The sequence below is a fragment of the Felis catus genome, chromosome D4, assembly GCF_018350175.1.
Source record: "Felis catus isolate Fca126 chromosome D4, F.catus_Fca126_mat1.0, whole genome shotgun sequence".
Lineage (NCBI taxonomy): Eukaryota > Metazoa > Chordata > Mammalia > Carnivora > Felidae > Felis > Felis catus.
This window is the reverse complement of record NC_058380.1, coordinates 6,116,522-6,141,291: the sequence shown is the minus strand read 5'-3', so window position 1 is coordinate 6,141,291 and position 24,770 is coordinate 6,116,522. Positions and strand designations below refer to the sequence as shown.

The following is a 24,770-nucleotide window of genomic DNA, read 5'->3' as shown; positions in this document are numbered from 1 at the left end:
TTTCATTTGGGAACTTTAGGGATTAATGCCTGATTTGTAAGTTTGATTGTGTTTACTCTGATTGGGTATAGATGAGTCACAGAGTGGAGGAGAATTCATATCTTTCTCTTTAATCCTGTATATTTGTATTTTTTTTAGAGGAAGTCCACAAATGAAGGGGACACCCCATTTTAAGGAAGAACAGTGTGCTCCAGCATTAAATTTAGAAATGAAGAAAATACTGGATTTGCAAGCACCCATCATGAGGTATAGTACCTTGGTTAAATTTAGCATTTTGTGATGACAGTATACAATGTAGTTGATTAATCACATGATCAGTAAGAAAGTTTATTTCATTTTTTTCACTGAGAATAATTTTTTTTAGCTCTAAATGCTTGATTAACCCCTAGATGATACATTATTATACTTCAGTTATTTATTAAATATATAAAGCCCATAAATTGAGTATACCAACTATAATTTTTTTTCAGAAATTTATCTTTTTTGGTAAGATCTAGAATTGTTTGAATGATACAGCATAGTTACTTGATACTGATAAAAATCATAGAAGTTGAGGAAAAGAGAAAGTGGCTTTGTTTCTAATACCTTCTCTTAAGTTTTTGGAAAATATTTATGTACTTGGAAGAAACTTAAGCTTTCTGATCTAAGTATGAATAAAGGTTTTGTGTTAAGGCCAGAATTACCAAAATATAAAAAATTATTTTATATCCATTGGCAGAAAATGTAAGTGTATGTGTAATTTGGCCTTATTTCCTTAATTCATATTTGACATTCTAGTTGTCTGATGTGTGGGTCTTGTTAAAAGTACATTTTTTAACATAAAGTTGTCACTATAATGGTATTTTTTGTTTCTTTTTTAACAAAGAGTTCTTTTTAACTGAATTCAGAGTTAAAACTGGCCTTCAAGAACCTTTTGCTGTTATTGTGCCCAGACGTATGCAATTATGAAATTATAACGGTGATATTCCAGCCTTCTCTGCATCAAAATGGCCAGTAGTCCTTATCTCTAATAAGATTTGCTTTAAAAAATGATAAGAAATATTAGCGAAAGAAGTATTGTAATTCAAAATTCATTTTGTTAGGAGTCATTAAAATCTTCTTGTCAAAATGTCTGCAAATAATTTCTTATGAAAAGAAATATTGATAAATTAGATTATATAAAAGTTAAAAAAAACTGGGGGAAAAAACCCACCATAAGTATGATCAGAGGAAAACATAAACAATGAAAACAAGGAAATATACTTCCAGTGAATACCACAAAGTCCAATTTTTACAGTATGTGAAGACTTCTTATAGCAAGAAAAAGTAGAACAAATGGACACAGAATATAAACAATTTCTTTTCGTTGTCTACATTTCAGTTAATATATTACATAATCTCCTTTAGGAGAGTAAATAAGTGACTTACACATATGAACAGTTAGGTAAAATACTGTTTGGGGGGGAGATCAGGGATATGAACTTTATACATTGGTGGTGGGAGTATAAATTTATACAGTATGGAAATTAATTAAGCAATGTCTATCAAAGTTACATAAGCTCATGGTCTTTGTGCAGCATGTCTATTGTTAGGAATTACTCATACAAATATAGTAATTCAGATGACATGCTTACAGGGTTTTTCATTGTTTATAATAGCAAAAGATCAAAAACCACCTAAATGTCAATCAGTAGGGAGCTGGTTAAAAAGCTTTTCTTACCTTCTACACAGTGGGAACAGTATGCATCTGTAGAAACAATGAGGGCACTCTTTACTGAAGAAACTTCCCAAATGTGTTGTTGGGTGAAAAAAGCAAGGTGTACTCTATAATAATGCTAATATTTGTTTTTAACGTTTATTTATTTTTAAGAGACAGAGAGCGTGAGTGGAGGAGGGGCAGGGAGAGAGGGAGACACAGAATCCCAAGCAGGTTCCAGGCTCCCAGCTGTCAGCACAGAGCCCAAAGCGGGGCTCGAACTCACAAACCACGAGATCATGACCTGAGCCAAACAAAGTCTGATGCTTAACCGACTGAGCCACCCAGGCACCTCAAAATTTGTTTTTAAAAGGGAGCTGGTAGTGTTAAAATATGTATTGTTCTTGAAAAATGTATAAGAAACAGTATGAGAACTGACTGGCTGGGCCACAGGTTTGGGGAAAAGACTTTTTACTGTGTAGTCTCATTAAATATTGAATTATATGGATGGTGATATACGAATATATTGAACTATATAAATGTAATACCAATGTTTTTCAATTCTTCTGAGTCACAGTTCTAATAAAAGGCTATTTTCACCATTAGTTTTGTTAGAATACAGTACAGATACTGGTATACATTAAAAAAATAAAATTGCATGCAAGTGGCTGGCTGTTGTCTTGCCGTGTTTAGTCCATCTTTTTATGTATTTTCTTCAGAGAAAAAGAATGTTGTTTTATTCTTGTTATTTGCATCAGTGTGATCCAGGTTACAAAGGATTGAGTTTAAGTTATGATCACCTTGGTCAGAAAGGTACTCTTGACCTCAGATGTTATTTCAGTACAGGGATTCTTTTTAAAAATGTAACTTGCGACGTAAGGAATTTGGAATGTCTCTGGGTACAAGCTAGATGGACCTGTACAGATATGGCTCTCTACCTATATCCAGCGGCAGACCGTATGGATCATGGGGATGGGATAGAAAAAGAGGCTTTAAAAAAAGAAATCCTGTCATCTTGTACAAGTTTAACTTGTCAGGTGCTAAGTGGTTTTGTTTGTTTTAGTCAGGTGCTAGTTTTCAATACACACTACAAATTTAGGTGATAGGAAATCTCTAAGGTTTTTCTTGAAACTTCAGAAAAATAATTGCTTTTCAGAGCAGTATTATTATTAGCACCTGTAATGCATACTTGTTGGAAATGTGATTGGATATCCTATGTGATTTTGCATTGAGGGAGAAGACACAGTATTTGGACTTTGTAACCAACTTTCTTCCTGCTCACCACCAAAAATAGAAGTCCTGTGAAATTAGAGATAATAGTTAAAACTTCTGCTTGTAGGCATAATATGGCAAAAGTCTTTCCATCTTTTAATTTTTGCTTGAAGAAAGAATAGGATTAATGGTAAGCGTCCAATGTGTGTTACTAATTGAGGATAGAGAATGTTTAGAAGGTGAAAAGTACTGATACGATCTGTAATTAAACCCTTAGTCTGTTTCTAACTAATAGCAGGTAATAAATACTAGTAAATACCACAGTTTATTCCTTATCTTCCTCTATTCCAGGCACTTAGGAAAGCTGTATGTAGTATATAGTATTTAATATTTGTTAGGTATTAAATATATGTACATATTTGAGAATTGGTGATTATGAATGATATATGTCCCATTAAGAATATTTGATTAATCAGAAATGCTAATCTATGTTTTAAATGTTTTTTTAATTTAATTTTATTTATTTTGAGAGAGAGAGTGCACACCTGAGTGGGGGAAGGGTGGAGAGGGAGAGAGAGAATCCCAAGCAGGCTCCATGCTCAGCACAGAGCCCGACGTGAGGCTCTGTCCCGCAACCTGGGATCGTGACCTGAGCCAAAAATCAAGAGTCAGACACTTAACCGACTGAACCACCTAGGTGCCCCATCTGCTTTCAAGATGATACTATTCTTCTAAGGTCCTAAATTAAGGGGCGGGGTGGGGAGGGGATGGAGAGGCACCTCGGGCATATCAGTTAGCTGTTAAAAAGCCCATGAAGTCAATGATTGGAGAGGCTCTCTGAGGACATAACTTAGAGTATATTTATGTATATTTTGTGTGTATTTATACCCAGGAGTGATTTTTCAAAATACTTAAAAACCAGTGCAGCATGAAAAGACCTGTCACAGTGATTATCGGTAAAGAATCCTGATATCCCCTTATTCCAGGACTCAATCTTTAATTGTTAGATCTTTGTAACACTAGCAGTCAGTGGGCACATAGTTGTGTGGTGTGGAGCAAGGCCTGTTTACTAACTTCAGGGAAGTACTCCGTATTTTAACAACTGACCTCAGCCTTTGTTTTAATGAGTTTATTTACTTCAGTTGAATGAGGAAGATGTATCTTTTCCTGTGGATTCTTTGTCATATTTACCATAGTTATTGTAAAGTCATTATCTTTTAATTCCAACATCAGGATTGGCCAAGTCTATTTATATTGATTGATTTTTCTCTTGACCCTGGGTCATGTTTTCCTGTCCCCACACATCTGGTCATTTTTGTCCTAGCGCTGGGGATGACAAAGTAGAGATTCTGAATTCTGTTAACTTTGTCAGAAGAGTGCTGAGTTTTGCCTAGTAGGTGGTTAAATTCCTGCAGGGTAACCTTGATCTTGCTCCTAACTGTCATATGCAGTGATTCTTCTAGGGAAATAGGAACAGGGGAGAGGGAGGATATAGTTGGAAAAAACCTAGGGTAACTCCTGCTGAATGAAAATCACTGGTAAGCCAGTGACTACTCCACTAAATTGCTTCTGTTGACATGTAGTGGCAGATGTAAAACCTAAAGTTTCTATTCTCTACTTATTCCATGCTACATGCAAATGTTGCACTAAAATACAAATTTGAAAGGGAAGAATATATACTATTTCAAAAAGTGAACTTTCTGTAAACTCAGTTGATTACGAATGTTCTTCTCTTTTTAATATTTTTGTAGTTGGGAAGAAAACAGTTCTTCATTGTCTGAAATTCTTGGTGAATGAGTCCTTGAGCTCAGCTTTTTTTTTTTTTTTTTAATTTTTTTTTCAACGTTTTTATTTATTTTTGGGACAGAGAGAGACCAAGCATGAACGGGGGAGGGGCAGAGAGAGAGGGAGATACAGAATCGGAAACAGGCTCCAGGCTCTGAGCCATCAGCCCAGAGCCTGATGCGGGGCTCGAACTCACGAACCGCAAGATCCTGACCTGGCTGAAGTCGGACGCTTAACCGACTGCGCCACCCAGGCGCCCCGAGCTCAGCTTTTTAAGGATTGAAGGTTTATTTAAGAATTAAAACATTAAAAACATCTCTCCCACCATTATGGATTAAAATATTTCTGAAATATACTCTTCTTAAGTATGAAAAGAATTTTAATAGTATTAATATAATAGGGAGTATATATTATGGACACCACATTTTTAACTTTTTCATTTCTTTCTTATATTTGCATTTTTTGTAGCTTTTGAGACTCTTAAGTACTTTTTCCATCCATCTATTCCCTTGGCTTTTTTATATCAATTTCCTCTGGTTCCCCTGGTTCTCTTTCTTCCTCTATGCCAGTGCCTTTGCATTGTTATTCTTGGATTCCCTTTTCCTCTCTCCTTTTCTCCCCTTTTTCCTCCTCCCACAAACATTGCGTGCCATACGTAACTAGCACTGCCTTAGGGGCTGGGCACATCAGAGTGAGCAAAGTGGGCATTTATTTGCCATTAGGTAAGTAAATGTTAAATCTCTTTGTAAATAGTGTGGAGATCATACTCCATAATTGTCACTAAGTCAACTGAGAGGTCTTCTGAAAGGAGAAACTATTGTTTTCACCCCAGAATCGCCAGCACAGAACATGGCACCTGTCGTGGAGCATGGGCTTTATAAATACTTGTATGAATGAACAACATGAGGCTCAACAATACCCAGAACTGTGAGTTCCAGTAAAGTAGCCTCTAGTCAAATGAAGTTCCTTGAATTTCAGTTAGTTCAAAGGGAGCAAAGTTAAGAAATATGTTCTTCTGGGGCGCCTGGGTGGCTCAGTCGGTTGAGCGTCCGACTTCGGCTCAGGTCATGATCTCGCGGTCCGTGGGTTCGGGCCCCGCATCGTGCTCTGTGCTGACAGCTCGGAGCCTGGAGCCTGCTTCAGATTCTGTGTCTCCCTCTCTCTCTGACCTTCCCCCATTCATGTTCTGTCTCTCTCTGTCTTAAAAATAAATAAACATTAAAAAAAAAAAAAAGATGTTCTTCTGTCACAGTAGCCATATTTGAGGTATGCAGTCACTACATGTAGCTGCTGCTTACCATGTTTGATAACACATTTCCATCACTGGGGAAGGTTCTGGTGGCCAGGGCTAGAGGATTACTACCTCTGTACTTTATGGCTCCAGACTGTCAGCCTGTCATAAGTTGTTCTTTTTATGGTTTCTTTGCCTTTGTCCTTTCTTGTCATTTATCGTCTTTCATCTTTGAATTTACTGTTTTGAGTATTTCTAGTTTTAACCAAGTTGATCAGTTCATGACTGTGGCTGCACATAGTCTTGTATTTCATCCAGAATTTTGGGTTCTAGATTAAATTATACAAAGATGAAGCTACTAGATACCTAAATTGTAGATAAATGACAGTTTTGTAAGTGGTTTCATGATCCACTGTATATGAACATTCTCCAGAGCCATTACATTCATACTCCTTGCTTTCCCAGTGTGCTCTCCTAAAGTTCATTGATTCTAAATTGCTTACTTCCCTATAGTTTGCAGTCCATGCTGGAGGATCTCCTCGTTGCTACTTCTGATGGACTTCTTCATCTTATTCACTGGGAAGGAATGACAAACGGAAGGAAAGCTATTAATCTTTGCACAGTACCCTTTTCAGTAGATCTGCAGTCGTCTAGAGGTAGGTATACTTTCTGCGTGGGGTGGAGCCAGGTGTTTATTTTTGATATAATCTGGTTAGATATTTTTATGGATGGGCAGTGATTTTTTTCCTTTGGAATTAATTATGCAAGGGGGTGGGGGGGGGGGAGAGAGAGAGAGAGAGAGAGAGAGAGAGAGAGAGAGAGAGAGAGAGTGTGTGTGTGTGTGTGTGTGTGTGTGTGTGTGTGTGTGTGTGTAGGAAGGAATAGTTTAATGGTTTGGTGTTGTTAGGTCATTATTTTTGCCCCCCTTTTTTTTTTTTTCCCAACGTTTATTTATTTTTGGGACAGAGAGAGACAGAGCATGAACAGGGGAGGGGCAGAGAGAGAGGGAGACACAGAATCGGAAACAGGCTCCAGGCTCTGAGCCATCAGCCCAGAGCCTGACACGGGGCTCGAACTCACGGACCGCGAGATCGTGACCCGGCTGAAGTCGGACGCTTAACCGACTGCGCCACCCATGCGCCCCTATTTTTGCCCTTTTAACTGTCCTTATAGGGTTTGCAAAGAGAAATGTGAGGGAGTTATTTACTGTATTTATATTCGTATTTCATGTATACTTATGTTTTCATCAGCAGGTTCATTCCTGGGTTTTGCAGATGTGCACATCAGAGACATGGAATACTGTGCCACACTTGATGGATTTGCTGTTGTGTTTAATGATGGTAAAATTGGATTTATTACTCCAGTGTCAAGTAGATTTACTGCAGAGGTATGACTTACTTTGTAGTGTTTATTTTCTCTATTTTGCATTTACCAGTTTTAGTTTTTGTTATTAAATCCCACTGCCAGTTCCCTTATTTAATATTTTAGGGTTATGTTAACTAATTTGTAAATCAAAATGATACATATATTATACTTAAAAATAATATAAGTAGACAAATAATTCTAGTAGATGTGTTGAAGAAAAATGATAGTTCCTTCCCTCTCTCTTGCACTCTTCACACTCAATTTCTTTTCTCAGAGACAACGACTTTATTTTTCTTTACTGGTTATTTTGCAGTTTATCACCACAGCTCTGAGTATTTAATTTTTAGTTTTTAGCTGGTTTATTGACTCCTTCTGTAGAAAAAGTTCATTTGCTTCTCTGTTCCTACTGCACTCATATATTCTTGCTGTCTTCCTAATACAGTTATTTTGATTTCAATTAGATTACTATTCATTGTTTATATTGTTACTGCTATATAAAACCTGTTAGTACCTGAGCCATGGATGCTGTGATTATTTTTTCTTTCCTGCAGGTTTCCCTCCCACTGGGAATTAATAATTATTCTTTATGTTTATTTACTTTTTTTTTTTTTTTAAGATTTTTTTTTTCAACGTTTTTATTTATTTTTGGGACAGAGAGAGACAGAGCATGAACGGGGGAGGGGCAGAGAGAGGGAGACACAGAATCGGAAACAGGCTCCAGGCTCCGAGCCATCAGCCCAGAGCCTGACGCGGGGCTCGAACTCACGGACCGCGAGATCGTGACCTGGCTGAAGTCGGACGCTTAACCGACTGCGCCACCCAGGCGCCCCTATGTTTATTTACTTTTTATGTACTTACCAGTAACTCAACCCTAGACTGTCTGCTGGTTGTGTAAATATCCTCTCAATTCCTTCAGGCACATTAGATGTTCTGTTTCATCTTCTTTGAAGTAATTTCTCTTGGAACCTTCTGGCTTGCTCCAAACTGGGCTGCTGGCTCACTATACCTTTAACACAGTTGTATTTTGGGGCTATCATCCTGAGGATTTCCTTAATGGCTTTATTTGAAAGGGCCCTTTCCATAGTTTATGGTTAATTAATATATGTTTAGTTAATATATGAATTTAGTTGCAGTGACAGAGACCAAAATAAAAATTTGGACTCACTGAAGGCTGTGGGTTTTGCTGGGTTTGGTTGACCCTTATCTTCATAGGGTGAGCGGACTGGATTGTTTCCTTCCCTCCCCTCTCTGTATCTGGTGCTCATTGGAAGAGAGTCTGCAGTCCTTTCCAGAGAATATGTACCTGGCCATCCCAGTGGTCTTGGATTTAAGTTATAGACGTGTTAAATTAGAGGGTCCATATTCACTTACCCATGTTTTCAGTGTGGTCCAGAAACCACTAGGGTTGTTTTTTGTTTCGTTTTTCTCCAAAGAAAAAAATCTCCATTTTTCTGTTGGAGTGAAGGTGGGATATTTCTTAGCTGTTGAGTTTGGGAAGGTACTGTGGGACCGCCCAGCTGGTGCTTCTACAGGCTGTGAACCAGTCCCACTGCTTGTGTTTCAGTCTTTCTGAGAAATCTCAATCCCCAGGCCTTCTGTGTGCCCTACAGTGTAAATTTAGCTGTTTCTCTAAGTTAAGGATTCTACTCATCCATGTGCTTCCTAGCTTCTAAAACTTAATGATTCTACCTCCTCACCCATTCTTTTTCCTTGCAAGTTTGTGCTTTTTGAAAACAATCTTTGCTGTTACAAAGTTGGGGATTTAAGAGTCAGAGAAGCTAGATATTCAGTCTGCTCTCTTTGACCGAAAAAGATTTTAAGTTTTTAAGGGCATATTATTTCCTACAATGTCAGCTTTAATATTCCTAAAACTGTTTTCCACTATCATCTCTACTCAAATAATGAAGTACTAAACAGTACATTTGTGGTAACATGTCAATATATAAGAATAAAAATAAGCTTTTGGAGAGTAATTTTTTTACAAGGTATATTTGTAAATTATGTTTGGGATTTAAATGTTTTTTATTGAAAACAAAAATCCTAGAACTGAAGAAGTAACTCCTTTCTGATGATCAGCTTTCACTAATTTTCTTAGTATTTGGTTAAAGAATATTTTCCAGTAAATTAAGAATTTAAAAAATAATGAAAAGCAGAATGACATTGTTAAATAAGTTAGAAAATACAAATTACAGGAAAAGAATACCTATGTGTATTACTGGTAATTAGGAAATACACTGATGACATGTTTATGTTAGGCATTATTTAAGTGCTTCGTAAAAATTGTTTGACATTTTTTGATGCATTTAACAGATGTCTTAAAATATGTCAGATTATGTCACTCCTCTGCTCAGAACCCTTCAGTAGGTTTAGATAATTAGGACAAAACCTGCCGAGGACAACTAGAAAAGCTGGAGGAAAAATACTTTTAAATGTGCCTGAGACGGTAAAGATTGATCGGGTGACGGAGGCATAGGCCCAGTGAGCTAAGCCTGGTGTTTGAGGCTATGGTGAGCGTGAACAGCAGAGCTGTGTGTGGTGATGTGGATGGGTCTCACAGACGCGCTGAGTGAAAGCAGCTAGGCACAAAGGAATGTGTGCTATGATTTTATTTTATGTAAAATTAAAGGAAAATAAAACATAGGCCATTCTAAATTAGAGTTTGTATGGATGCATGTTCTTAAATAGTATTGGTCTAAAGAAAAAGAAGGAAGGGATTACCATTTAAGTCTGGATACCGGTTACTTTTGTAGTAGTGTGTGAGGGGATATTGATTGGGAGGGTCACTGTTGGATTTTTAGATACTGGTAATTCTTGGCCTGACTGCTAGCTGATTCCACAGGTGTTTACTTTATGATATTATTGAGATGTACAATTTTGGTTTTGTGTATTCTTCTCTAATATAATTGAGTAATTATAATGGAAAAGTTAAAAAAAAAATTAAAGACCCCCCAGTGACTCCCCATATATAAGGGAGAAGAAACCCAAAAAGTTTTTGTAGTGGCTTTCAAAGCCCTATAAATCTGGTCTCCTTTTACACCTGTTACCTCGTCTGTTACTTCTCCTTACCCCATTCTACTCCATCTGCTTAGGCTTGTTTCATGTTCTTTGAACATGCCAGAAATGCCACTATGATAGGGCCTTTGTACCTGGTATATATCTCCTTCAGTACTTTCCTCAAAATGTACCTTCATGGGAAAAACTGTTTAATATTATATCCTTTTCCTATACTCCCTGTAATTGCTTCACTGTTTTTTTCTATAGCATTTACCAACCTCCAGTATACTATACAATTTTTTTAACTTGACAGCTTCCTAACATATAAGGCAGGGATACAGACAAGGGTTTTGGTGTATTTGAATACCTGCCATATCCTTAGCACCTAGAGCAGTGCTTGGTGAAGAGTGCTGGAAAATATTTGTTAGAGAAATCAGTGAATTAATTTCAGTCTAAGTGGTGGTCTGCAGAAATAATGCTCAGTGCTATCTTTACACTTTTTTTTTGTCATCTAAAATAGTTTGTAGTTTTATTATTAAAATTGAAAAATAAAATTCCTATGAAAAAGAAAGCACATAATGCCATGTTTAAATAGTGGATTATATAGCTCATTTGGGAATTAAATAAAATTTATAGTGTTCTGTTTTACACAGAGCTATAATTATATTGGGTTTCCTAATGTTTACTATTGGGATCATCCAGAAATAAGTGCTATATTGTAGTGTGCTGGGTTTTTTTGTGCTTACTAAACTAATAGTCACGATGACCTTAGCCTTAGAATTTATAATCTAAGACATCCTTGATTTGACAAATAAAAACAGACAGTGGAGCTGGATCTATTGTTTCTATATTCAAAGTAAATAAAATAGCATTTAAGCTTAATAATTTATTCATTAATTGAATGCTTAACTTGTTGAATGCTAGCCATTGTATTAAGTAATTTACGTAGATGTATGTTCTCATTTAATCCTCAAAATACTCTAGGAGGTAAGTAACTTAACAGACGAGAAAACTGAGGCTTGGAAAGGTCAGATAATCGTCTCAGCAAGTGAACAGTAGACCTGAGATGTTGGGTCAGAGTGCCAGGTACCACGCTGTTAGCCATACCAGGTGATGTGCCATACTGTAAAGCAAAGGGATAATAGAGAATAGTGGGCACTGGAAAATCACTAATTCCTTCTAAAGCTTAGACCAAATAAATTTACTCTTTGCCCCCAAGGGAGAAGTTAAACACTGTGTGCTGCGTGGTGAGGATGATAGTAGGGGGCAAGTTAGACTCAGTTTCTGCTGTAAGAGGTTTACTTTCTAACAGGAAAGTCATCTTCTTTTAGTTTGGGTTTGCAGATTGTCCATTTTTTAGTGTTTTATGAGTAGATAAGCTAGCACTGGGCTGAGATCAAATGGGAATATTTATTGAACTATTGAATGAAGTTGATACTTTAGGGAGAAAATTCAGATGGTCGTCCTGATGGGATATTTTCCTGTGAAACCAGATCAAGCCAAGCCTTATGGAACTGTATGTTTCCTGAAGGAGAATTATACTGATTACAGTATATTTGGACAGCACTTTTAAAACCTTCATTATTTTTCTTTATTACAGCAGCTCCATGGAGTTTGGCCACAAGATGTTGTTGACGGAACTTGTGTAGCAGTAAATAACAAGTACCGACTCATGGCGTTTGGTTGTGCAAGGTAATTGATAGAGTCCTCTTCATTTTAAGAGTTGTTGGCAAAAATAATGGGTCTTTAAATTTTTTTTAATATATATTTTGAAGCATAAAATGTTCTGCATGCACTTGTAAACCTCGTCATACCTATCATAGTTTAGGAATCAGCTGTAATATAAAATCTGGAGGTATTTTATTAGATTGAAGTAAACAAATCTAAAGAGCAGATTTCAGGTATTGAATGTTTTAATTTGTAAAGATGAGCTTTTCTCCAGTGGTAGGAAATTGAGTTATAAGTTAAAAAGATTGAATCAGCCAAAATTTAATTTTGTTCTTGATTGTTTAAAAGAGGATCAAGAAGGTATTTTTCTTTTTTTGAAATAATCCTTTCTTTTTAAGACATCAGTGTTGATGTTGCCTTTGAATTTGTGGATGTGACTTAGTTAATGAGCACATTTACAGCTCATACATGATATCAGTTTCTTGTTTTAATTCCAATAATGTAGGTTTTAGACGTAAAATTAAATACAGATTATTCATTCAACAAGTGTCTGTGTGTCTCCCATGCACGAGGCACAATTCTAAGCACTTGAGATATGTTGGAAAACACTAAGGTACCTGACTTTCTCAAACTTATATTTTAGCTCAAGTAAAAAGCTTATATTAGATACTTACTTAATAAGTAATACTTTACAATATGTGTAGTGCTTTTTTAGCCTTTTTTTAAACTTCAAATTGAAGTTTAGTGTGTCTGTAGGACATACATCTAGTATTATCTCTAGCTACATCAAGTTGAGTATCACAGTATTTTTCTTAAGTGTAAATAATACACATTATAAATCACCTTCTTTACACTCTGAATCTGGAAAGTGGTGATTCTCAGCACTGCTTCTCATTGAAGAGATAAATGTAGAATGAAAGAAATTTAGCTTAGTTTAAGAAGGAAAAGTACTCTTTTTTTTTTTTTTTCCCATAGTCATGGATTTGATTTGGTCACATTTTGTTTAGAATTTTTAAATCTGTTTATTAGTACATTTTGCCTGTAATTTTTCCTTTCCTGATTAACCAAAGTTATACTTATGTTATAAAACAAGTGGAGGACTGGTTCCCCTCTTTCTCTGTTTATCTTTGAATGTTTGGTTGAATTTGTCGATGAAGCTATTTGAGCCTACAATTTTTTTTGTGGGAATTTTTTGGATTACTGATTTAATCCAGTTTTAAAAGTAGATTTAAGAAGGTTTAGATTTTCTACGTATTCCTGTCACTTTGGCAAGTTCTGTTTTTCTGGGAATTGGTTTCGTTCATATCCCTGTCAAACTTGCTGGCTTAAGGTTCATAATAACCTTTTTTACATATTGTAAAATAAAAACATACTTGTAGGAGAGTGCATAATCCAAACATTCATTTTTGCAAATATAATTGAAATGCAAACACCCATCTGTTCACAACTGGGTCAAGAAATAGTTTTGCAAGGTGGGAAGTCCCACCCTGTGACTTCCTAAATCATAACTCCCATCTCCTCCCCAACACACTTAAAGATAATCAGTTTTTTGTCTTTTGTGATGATCATTTCCTTAAGCTTTATAGCTTCCCACCCATGCATGCGTTCCCAAAGGGCGTAATTTAGTTTTACCTGGTTTTGAACTTTATAGGAATAGAATCATATTCTGTGTGTTGCGTCTTGCTTCTTTCAGTCAGCTTTGTGAAATTCATCCATGCTGTTTGCCAGTGGCTGAAATCATTTTTGATTGATTTATAGTGTTCTAGTGTATGAATATATCCTAATTTATCTGATTTGCTGTTAATGGACATTTACATTGTTTCTTGGTTTCCAAAAAAGAGAGGACATTTTCTTATATAAACTCAATATTTTTGTCATGAGAAAATTATGTGAATTTATAATTTAATGATAAATCCCAGATAAGAACTAATACTCAGTTCATCTTCAAATTAACCCATTTGTCACCAGAATTTCTTCTGTGGCTCCTTATTTTCACCAGAGTCAATCAGTATTTAGTTATTATTTCCCTTTAGTCGCCTTTGCCTGTAACAACCCATACACTGTTTTTATGTTCATGACATTAACTTTTTTAAGAGTTCAGGCTGGTTGTTTATAGAATGTCCTATATTCTAAATGTGTCTCATTGTTTCCTCATAATGGCATTCATTTAGTTCCTTTAAACCTATAATGCCTGAAACTTTGAAGCCAGTGCTGTCAGATGATAAGAGTGTTGGAGCATCTGCACGGACGGGGTGGTGGCCAGCGTGCCTCCATATTGGCCTCAGTCAGGGCTAGCGCTGGTGGCTCTGCCGCGGCACGGTGTTAGGATCCACGAGAGGATCCCCTCACCAGGGTCATGGAGGTGGAATCTCAGCCTTCAGCCTTCCAGTCATCTTACTTTTCCATCAGTTGGGAGAGTACCAGCCTTTTTTTTTTTTTTTTTCCAACGTTTATTTATTTTTGAGACAGAGAGAGACAGAGCATGAATGGGGGAGGGGCAGAGAGAGAGGGAGACACAGAATCGGAAACAGGCTCCAGGCTCTGAGCCATCAGCCCAGAGCCTGACGCGGGGCTCGAACTCACGGACCGCGAGATCGTGACCTGGCTGAAGTCGGACGCTTAACCGACTGCGCCACCCAGGCGCCCCAGTACCAGCCTTTTTCTTTCTTTTTCTTTTCCTTTTCCTTTTCCTTTTCCTTTTCCTTTTCCTTTTCCTTTTCCTTTTCCTTTTCCTTTTCCTTTCCCTTTCCCTTTCCCTTTCCCTTTCCCTTTCCCTTTCCCTTTCCCTTTCCCTTTCCCTTTCCCTTTCCCTTTCCCTTTCCCTTCCCCTCCCTTCCCCTCCCCTCCCCCCTCCCCTCCCCTCTTTTCTCTTTTCTTTTCTTTTCTTTTCTTTTCTTTTCTTTTCTTTTCTTTTCTTTTCTTTTCTTTTCTTTTCTTTTCTTTTCTTTTCTTTTCTTTTCTTTTCTTTTCTTTCGTGTGATCATGGGTTGGGGTTGAAAGTTTTGTGATTGTAGCTTTGTGACCTAATAGTGGCTTCTAGCTCTGACTCTCCAGTCCTAACCAGGATTAATTGTCCTGAACACTAAACTGTAGCTGGTATCCTTTAAGTTGTGTAAGAAGCTAACTTTTAGGATGTCAGCTTGCAGGGGATCAGTCTTACAGCCTTACTCTTACCTTTATGTTTAAAGGTTTGATTAGATGCTGGTTAAACATTGTCATATGTGATGTCGTGTACTTACCGTGGCACCATGGAGCAGTAACGTTAAGTTGTCCCAGTATTAATGATACTAAATTTGGTCACTTGTGTAAGAGCCGTATCTCTATTATAGAGGTATCGTTTTTGCTTGGAGGTCAGTGAGTAGTGTCTTACACATGAAAAAAATCTCTCTCTTATAATGGTTTAATGAGAAATGGAAATAAAAATAATTTAAACATTAGAGGCTTTATAGAATACATAAAAAGGTCAATTGTCATTCTGTAAGTGTTGGCTTAACACCAGTTTCTTATAGAAATATTTGGACTCTCCTCACTGACTTGTTAGAGCTCAGCAACCCAAAGTTACCACATGATAGTTTCAGATGCAAAGCAGAAAGAAGTAAACACCTGCTAGCTACCTAATGCTATCTTTCAGCAAAGCGTCTAATTGGGCAGGTAGTCTGGAAAGATACCTATTTACAGACATTTGACTTCTGACTAAGATGGAATAACAGATCAGATTTTCTCTCCCATATTGGGGGAAAAGTGGACAAAAATATGAAACATTGTGGCAGTATGAATTTGAGACATCGAGCACCAGTGGACACTGATCCCTGAAAGATGAGAAACAAATAAGAAAACTCTATAAATGCCTCAGCTTTAATTGCTTTGCATTTCCAGGCTGCAGCCTGAGACCAAGACAGATCCTGGCAGATTCCCTGAGTTGAATTATGAGGAAGTGAGAATCTGGAGAGACCAGAGCAGCTAAGACTCAGGACAGACAGGCACAGGTGACAGAGTGGCACAAAGAGGGAACTCCAGAGAGCTGGAGAGGGTCTCTTTTGAGTATTAAATATGGAAAATAGAAAAAAGATCCACATCAGACATTGCTGAAGTAAATAATAATAAACGTAAAAACACAGCAAGAGAAATGATCCAATGAAACAGAAAAAGAGATTTAAAAACACAGCATCAGGGGTGACTGGGTGGCCCAGTCGGTTAAGCATCCGTCTTCGGCTCAGGTCATGATCTCACGGTTCATGGGTTCGAGGCCCGCATCGGGCTCTGTGCTGACAGCTCAGAGCCTGGAGCCTGTTTCAGATTCTGTGTCTCCCTCCCTCTCTCTGCCCCTCCCCACTCATGCTCTGTCTCAAAAATAAACATTAAAAACAAAAACAAAAACACACAGCATCAATGAGCTGTGGGTAACTCCAAGCGACCTGTTGCAGCAGGTGTTTTGTTTCGTCCCAGTCCTAATCCTTGGGAAGAGTTGACCTGGCTGGATATGGATCAGAACTGCTGTGGAGACCATCTGACTTGTACCACAAAAGAGCACGCATAAGTGCCAGAACATTCTGGCAGTCGTGTACCTGTATCGTCCTAATTTGTGCAAAAGCAGCCTTAGATTTAACAGTATTTTAAAACCAACATTTGTGGTAAATTTTTGATCTGAAAATAGTTTCATAAGCAAAAATGGTATTGTTTTATGATGATTATAGGTCAGTCTTGAAATGTAGCTTAGAAATAATATACAAAGTTTTAGCTTTTGGTTTCTGGCCCTTCATAAATTTGATCCTTGTAAGGATTTCATAAATGAAATCATTATGTATACCATGTACATGAAAGAACATACATCGTGTGTGTAGGTACAAAAAATGATAATAGTATATAAAAATAATAAAATAAAAATCTGTATAAATTGCTGTCAGCATGAGGAATAGCACATTTCGAGGACCAGTAGGTCCCGTTTCTTCCTCTTCTTTAATACCCCCCTTCTCTACCAGTAGAGTGTGTGTGTCCATTAACTTTTTGTTGCATTTTTACCACAGATGTGTGTACTGTGTTTTGAATGTTTTTCACTGTATAGAAACAGAATTATACCAACACCTATGTGTCAGCTATCTATTTTAACACACGTCAGTGCTGCGTGCTATACTCTTCTATGAGAATACTCCAGTGTATGCTTCTTTTCTCTTGCTGGACATTCAGACTGTTTCCATTTCTTTGCCTTTATACACAATGCTGTCATGAACATTGAGCATGCCTCTTGATAACATGGACATGGATATTTCTGGGCTATGTTTAGAGGGAAAATTTACTGGGTTACAAATACACGTTTGTTCAGATTTATGAGACTGTAAATTATTTACAAAATGGTTTTAGTCTAGTTTACACTCTTACCAGCAGAACATAATCATTCCATAGTAATGCTTTCTATATTTGTATTTATCTTTTTTCATTAAAATCTTGCTTATTTTTCACAGTGGTTCTGTACAGGTTTATACAATAGATAACACCACTGGAGCTATGCTGCTGTCTCATAAACTAGAGCTAACAGCAAAACAATATCCCGGTGAGTCCTTTTTATTTTCCTTCTTATTTTTAATTTTTAACGTACAGGTAATGGTATGTGTAAGCGATTGCAAATTTAAATAATGCATGCTATCGTTCAGATAGTGTTCAACCGTATAACAGTTTCTGTGTGGCCCAGGGACTTCCGTGTAGCTAGGGAGGCTCCTAAGGGTACTTTACCCTGTATAATCCTTCTCTGGACTTTGCTCTAGTCTCTTACCTGATTTCATTGCCTTTGTTGTTTTATGCCTTCCAATTCGATGTATTCATTCAGCAGATACCGATTGAATACCCACTGTAGGCCAGGCAGTGTTCTAAATGGTAGGTACACTGCAGTAAATAAAACAGTCTCTTTCTGAACCCCTTGTGGAGCCTGTAGGATTAAGTCTAAAGTCTTTGTCATTGGAAATACTTTGGACTGAACCTAACAGAAAACCCAACTTACTGTGGCTTAAATAAGATTTATTTTCTCTAATAGGAAGAAATCCAAAGTTTAGCTGCTTCTGGCCTTCATCTGGCCTTTCCTCCGTGGTCGCATGCAGCTTCTGAGCTCCTGACATTATTGCTGCGTTTGATTCAAGGAGAAAGGAGGAAACGGCATATTTGTTTTTTGATCAGGAAAGCGAAAGCTTTCTTAGGAGCATTTTCCTCTCCTACCTGCTCCAGCTATCTTCACATCTAATTGGCTATAATTAGGGATGCCTGGGTAGCTCAGTCGGCTAAGCATCCCACTTCTGCTCAGGTTATGGTCTCAGTTTGTGGGTGTAAGCCCCACATCAGGCTCTGTGCTGACAGCTCAGAGCCTGGAGCCTGCTTCAGATTCTATGTCTGCCTCTCTGCCTGCCCCTCCCCGGCTTACACTCAGTCTCTCTCTCTCTCAAAAATAAATAAACATTAAAAAAGTTTTTGTTTAATCGGCTATAATTATGTCACATTAGCTACCTTAGGGTTTTCCAAGCCTTTAGGCAGAAGTGGGCAATGGAGAGCTTGAGTATGGAAACAGGTATTTGATGAACTCCTCATCAGTATCTACCCCATATGTGGCATGTAAGGTCTTCTGCCAAATACTTCTGGCATTATTTCTTGGTTTCCTCTGCCCTTTGTGTCTCCATAATTTTACCACAGTAACTCTATGTTAAAAGAAATACCAAAAGTTCTGTTTATAAAGTCGTTAGGTCTAAACGCTAGTAGCATTTTCAAAAAATAATACTCATAAATGGAAAGAAAAATAGTATTTTATTGTTACTCTTCAACACTGTTTTTGGGGTGCCTGGGTGGTTCATTCAGTTAAATATCCGACTCTTGATTTTGTCCTAGGTCTTGATCTCACGGTTCATGAAATTGAGCCCCTCGTCGGGCTCTGCACTGACAGCATGGAGCCTGCTTGGGATGCTCTCTCTCTCCCTCTCTCTCTGCCTCCCCCACTTGTGTATGCATGCTTGCTCTCGCTCGTCCTTGCTCTCTCTCTCAAAAATAAATCTTAAAAAATCATTGATTTTTACTAATAGGATGCCTGTGCCTATTGGACACTGTACAGTTTCTCAAACCTTGGAATGAGATCGGGTATGTTCACCCATAATTCCTGTTCCACATTGATTTTCACATGACACTTTTTCTGCAGCAACTCCTAAAAAGCCATCTTCACAAAGATGTAACATCATCAAAGTAAATGCAGCACAATCTAATGTTGCAGCTGTGAACTACCTGGATCTAATAGTTCACATCATGTACAACAGATCCTATGTCTAGCACTGTATTTTCTCTGGAAGATGATCTCATGTAACCCCCTGTGAGTTTTCTGCAGTGCTCTGGAGTACTGGGGTACCCTCCCCATAGGCTAGGAACTGCAGGCTTCCACTTTACCAAACTACCTACAGATTCTTGAGAGTCAGTCAGCCTTTGTCTCATATTGTTCTCTGTACCTGAAATGTCCCATATTTCTCTGTGGAGGGAATATATTGGTCTTTCAGGATACAGCTCAAGTGAAATTTCTTTCTGAACTAGATAGAATACCATTCCCTCTTGTGCCCCGATATAGTTTGCATATCACATCTTGTTATTGATAATGCTTTATTGAACTTACTAGTGTACGGGTCTTTGTTTCTACTAGGCTCAGTGTAGAAGTGTAGGATATATCTGTCTCTTTGCACCACGCTAGTTCAGTTTATTGAGAGGCACATAGTTAACAAATGTGATGAACAAAGCAATATGTTTTTAAGCCGGTCTCCTTTGCAGGATTGTATTTAACAGGCAGTAGAATCTCATGACTACATGTCTCGTTATTTGATACTGTGCTCCCATTAGTAATTGGGAGCCTTTTTCCAAACTGTGTTCTGTTCCTCTCCCAGATTTAGATATGCTCCCATGTTAAGAGTAATTGTTATATAACTGTACAAACTTCTGTGATGTTTGGATCAGAAAAAAAAATGTCAAAAAAAAATTGAGGCACCCATCTAAATGTAATCTAATAAAAATCTGATTAGCCTCAAGGAGGAAGCTAAGGTATCTGATGTCAAAATCTCAGGAAACATTAAAATATGTAACTGTTAATGTTGATTTAGTGCTACCCACATGTATATTAATATTTTTGCCCATCATTTCTTACAAGATCTCATACCTTCAATTTGAGACCATTTTCTGCCTGTAGTACATCCTTTGGAATTTCCTTAAAAACTTCGTGATGATAAACCCAATTTTTTCTTTTGCCTGAAAATGTATTTTGTTCTTGTAATTTAATTATGGTTTAATTTGTTACACAGTTTTGGATTGACAGTTACTGTGTCTATGTACATTGAAGTTCGAGTACCATTTGGTTTCACTGTTGCTATTAGGAAGTCTCTGGTCCAGTTGTAGTTCCTTTTCAGGAGATTGGCTTTTTTCCCTGTAGATACTTTTAAGATTTTCTCTTTGTCTCTGAGGTGGTTTCACTGTGATTGGGAAGGTGAAGAATTTTCTAAATTCTTTTCATTTTTTTTTTTTTAAATCTTGCTTGAGATTCAGGCATGCTGGATCTGAGGATTCAACTGTTCTGGAAACCACTATCTCTGTAAATATTGCCTCTTTAATCTCTTTTTCTGGGAATTTAATCAGACTTACATTGCACTTTTTTTTTTTTTTACATGTTTCTTAACCTGCCTTTTAATATTTTTCATTTCTTTTTTTGTTTCTCTGGATTGAATTCTAGAAAAATTTTCCATACCTATCTTTGAGTATAGTAATTCTCTTTTCATTTATGCTTAATAGTCTACTTAATGTGTCTACTTTAAATTTGTCTTTTTTATTTCCAGAGGGTTTACTTAGCTCTTTTCTAATCTGTATGCATTCTGCCCCTGGTTTCAATGTTCTCTTATTTCTGTAGATAGTAAAAAAAAAAAAAAAATGGTTTTTGTATTCTTTGTTAATCTCAGTATCTGAAACCTTTGAGTTTGTTTCTACTGCCTTAGTTCTTTGGGCTCTTATTAGTTTGTTTATATATTTTAGGATTTTTGATTGAGAGCTGGTTAATTTTCTTCAAACCGAATTGTTTGAATGCTTTGCGACCTAAATTGAATTTGAGTTTTTGCAGAGAGGATTTGTATGTGTTCATGGCCGATTACCTGGGAGGACTACATCAGTCTGGAACCCTTAGCATTATATTCTCTGTTTGAAATTTTTCTGGACCCATTCAAGTTGCACAAATTATACATCAGAGGACTGACTTGTGATTGCAGATTCTCAGAGGAAGAATCTTTATTTTCCGCTCATGGACGAACGTGAAAGTGTCCCTTGCTGTTTCTTTACCTTCCACATGGTAGCTGCTCTTTCTTCCTTGTACTGGGAATGTCGCCCCTGCGGCCCCTCCCATCATGTAGATATCTTCTCTTAGATGCTCTGCCTTGGCCAGGCTCTAAGCTTTATCTCCTGTCCGCCATATGCTTTGAGTCATCAGAAGTGGAAGTCAGGGTCTTTTGGGTTTGGCGGAAAAATTCAGGGCAAAATAACTTGATGCGCTCACCTCCCAGTATTTTCAGTTGTTTTGAGGTGTTTATTTAATTTTGTAGTTGTTTCAGTGTGGAGAGTCATTTAAGGTGTCTAATTTGCTATACTGTCAGAAATAGAAATTTGCTCTGTAACTTGTTATCTTTCTTATCAGATAGCCTTTAAAAGCTTGCATGTATTTTTTCTCTAAAGACAGATTTACAACCTGCAAGAGCAGGGTGATGTGTATTTTGATTGTGGCTTCTGGCCCTTTTACCTCTGTATCCTTTTTATCCATACTTAAGTTTTCCTGCCCAGTAGCTTCCAGCCACGTGTGGCTGTTTTTATTAAAAAATTAAAATTTGGGGCACCTGGGTGGCTCAGTCAGTTGAGTGACTTGGGCTCAGGTCATGATCTTGGAGTTTGTGAGTTTCAGCCCCTCATCGGGCTCGCTGCTGTCAGTGCAGAGCCTGCTTCGGATCCTCTGTGTGTGTGTCTCTCTCTCTCTCTCTGCCCCTCCCCCTCTTACATCCTCTCTCTCTCTTTCTCAAAAATAAATATTTTTAAAAATCTTGAAAAAAAATAAAATTTAAAAAATTAATTTAAAAATTTAAAAAATCTATTTCATCAGTTGCATTGTCACATTTAAACGTTCAGTAGCCACCTGTAGCGAGAGGCTACATGCTAGACCAAGAAAATATGAACATTTCCATCACTGCAGGAAGTGCTCCTGCCTGCTTCCGTAGGACAACACTGTATTGAGTTCTTCGATTTTTCTGTTTTCTCAGGTGCTTTTAATGGAGTCTCTCCCATTGGTTACCTACAGACTTGAATTAAATAACCTTAGTCTATCAACCTGCTTAAGTAAGACTTTGGGAGACTGGACCCTCCTGCATCTTGAGCAGAGACCAGCTTCCTTGTTTCCTTCCGGCTCCAGTGGCTGAGGTTCACAAGCTGTAGCTTCAGGGGTCAGTTCTGGCTCTCAGACTGATGCTGGCCTCTGACCCTTTCTTTGTCTTTCTATAGGATGGGAACCCCAACCCTCTCATCATTGCTGGTCTCATTCCATCCTTCTCTGTATTTTCAACCTTTCTCCCCACCCTGCTTCTGACCCTTTCCTCTTACCCCAGGTACTAACCAGTCTCTTTTTAGGGTTTCTCTTTTCTTTTGGCTTCTGTGGCTGACTCTTTTTTGGAAGTTTAACTCTGTAACAGAATGTCTCTGGATTACTTTCTTAATATTTCTCTCATTATGCAGATGATTATGATCTATGTTCATTGTAGGTTACCAGCTAGATAAATTTCCTGTAATCCTGCCACCTGAAGATTAGGCAGCCACCATTAATGTATTGTTCTAGGTCTCTGCAGCTAGATTTTAGTATTTGTATGATTAATATGTGTATAATGCTTGGAAAATAGGTATGCCTATTATATGCATATGTGTATATATTTTATGTGGGGTAATAGGAATACTGTTCATAACCTATCCTTTTCAGTCAACATTAACATCCTTTTATGATTGTAAATACTCATATTTTTTCTCTTGCACATGGAATTGCTTTCATTTAGTAAACTTCAGTTTGATTCTTCTTGGTTTGGTTTTAAACTTCTCCCCTGTTGTAAAGTATACTGATAAGATGCTTCTTCTGTGTATTCCCATTTATTTTTCATCTGCACAAGTAACATGGTTATTCATTATGGTGGGGATTGCTAATGTGAGGATTCAAATACAGGCAGAATGGCATCCTCTATGTTAACCAAGCCTCTTCTCTATAGGCTAAAATCTGTATGCCCCGCCCTGACCCCCCCCCCCCCTTGGTAGCAGATCTACCCTGTTTTATAGCAAAAATGCGTTAATGCTGCAAATGAAAAGAACTTTAATTTTAAAATGATACTATAGCTGGTTTTGGATTACTGATGGGAAACACTAGCATGTTTCATTTAACTAGGGTAAGGAAACTTGGACTTTACTGCGCAGTGAAATTATATATTGGATTGAAAGAACAATTATTAGTTAAAAGAAGATATCAACACCTGGAGTACTCAAGCCGGAATTTACCTGCCTAATCCTAATATAAGATTAAACCTCAATTTATTGTAACTTGGGTCCCTCTGATACTGCCAGTGGATCATGAAGATAGTGGCACAGCGTTATTTTACATCTTAAAACACCTTATATTTTGCAGGGTACTTTGACCTTCAGTTTTGAATTGTTCAAGGGTAATACTGCCTCCATTTTACAGGAACTGAATTGCCCAAAGCCAAAGACTTGTAAAACTACACAGTTGTAGTTATTCAAGCTCATAGTGGCCCCAGACGGCTCTCCCCTCTTTTAAAGCATGTGGCGCTTAAGTTTGTTCTGCTTGGATCAGGTCAAGGCTACTGGCCTTACTTATTTTAAGTGACCTTAAATGAGTAGGATTCGTCTCATTATTTGAAACAGACATGTCTTTCTGTTCATTTCAACTTGGAAAAATTACTGAGTGTTTCTGAAGGAATCTTTCATTTTTAACTTTTCACAATTTCTTAACAGATATTTGGAACAAAACAGGAGCTGTTAAATTGGTCAGATGGTCTCCTGACAATAGTGTTGTAATAGTGACCTGGGAAAATGGAGGCCTGTCTTTATGGAGTGTGTTTGGAGCCCAGCTGATTTGTACCCTCGGAGGAGACTTTGCGTGAGTCAAAGACGAGTTTTAGATAAAGCAACTCCAGAAGATACACACACACAGAAATGTTGTGTCACGCAGCTACCTTTCTTCCATATTTGACTCTTAACCCCAAAACAGTATGTAAGGTTCAGAATTAATTTGTCAGAACATACTGATTGTCTAAACATCCATTCTTTTAAAACTCGTTCATTCAGTAAAAATGCATTTGTTTGTTGAACCCCTGTTGCGTATGTGATAGCATGTTGGGTTCCAGGATAAATCCGTGCTAGTTTTGCCTTCAGGTATCTAATGATCCTCTAAGAGCAGTAAGCCATGGACATAAGTAACTAGTAGGAAATGGAAAATCACTATCCTTTTGGGTTGATGTAGGTTAACCCAGTGGGTTATCTCTGCCCGCACCATATGATACTTTTTGAACCTTAGTCCTGACAAAATGAATACACCTTCACAAATTGCCTGACCCTGTCATGAAGCTGTTCAGGACCTGAAAGATTGTGTCCCGGTGATATACCTTGGTGTATTAACCAGCACTCTAATATTTCACGCATTATTATGTATTTCTATTTTAAAGGAACAAAATACAAAATACATTTTAGTTTTAAAAAAACTAAAGCCAAATATTATATGTAATAGAAGATTCCTTTTGAGTTTCTGTTCTGTTTCAG

At 37.4% G+C, this 24,770-nt stretch overlaps 1 protein-coding gene across 6 annotated transcripts in view; it reads left to right on the top strand.

The window, feature by feature from the left end:
- RIC1 (RIC1 homolog, RAB6A GEF complex partner 1) overlaps positions 1-24,770 on the top strand; it is a 147,353-nt gene that overhangs the window by 89,758 nt on the left and 32,825 nt on the right. For 5 of the 6 annotated variants that reach the window (XM_045043061.1, XM_023243271.2, XM_045043060.1 and 2 more), the window contains 6 exons: positions 139-246; positions 6,417-6,559; positions 7,154-7,290; positions 11,863-11,954; positions 17,390-17,478; positions 23,967-24,111. In XM_045043061.1, the coding sequence (XP_044898996.1) occupies positions 139-246; positions 6,417-6,559; positions 7,154-7,290; positions 11,863-11,954; positions 17,390-17,478; positions 23,967-24,111 (714 nt within the window). The remainder of the gene's footprint in view (positions 1-138; positions 247-6,416; positions 6,560-7,153; positions 7,291-11,862; positions 11,955-17,389; positions 17,479-23,966; positions 24,112-24,770) is intronic. The other variant, XM_023243272.2, reaches the window with a different exon arrangement.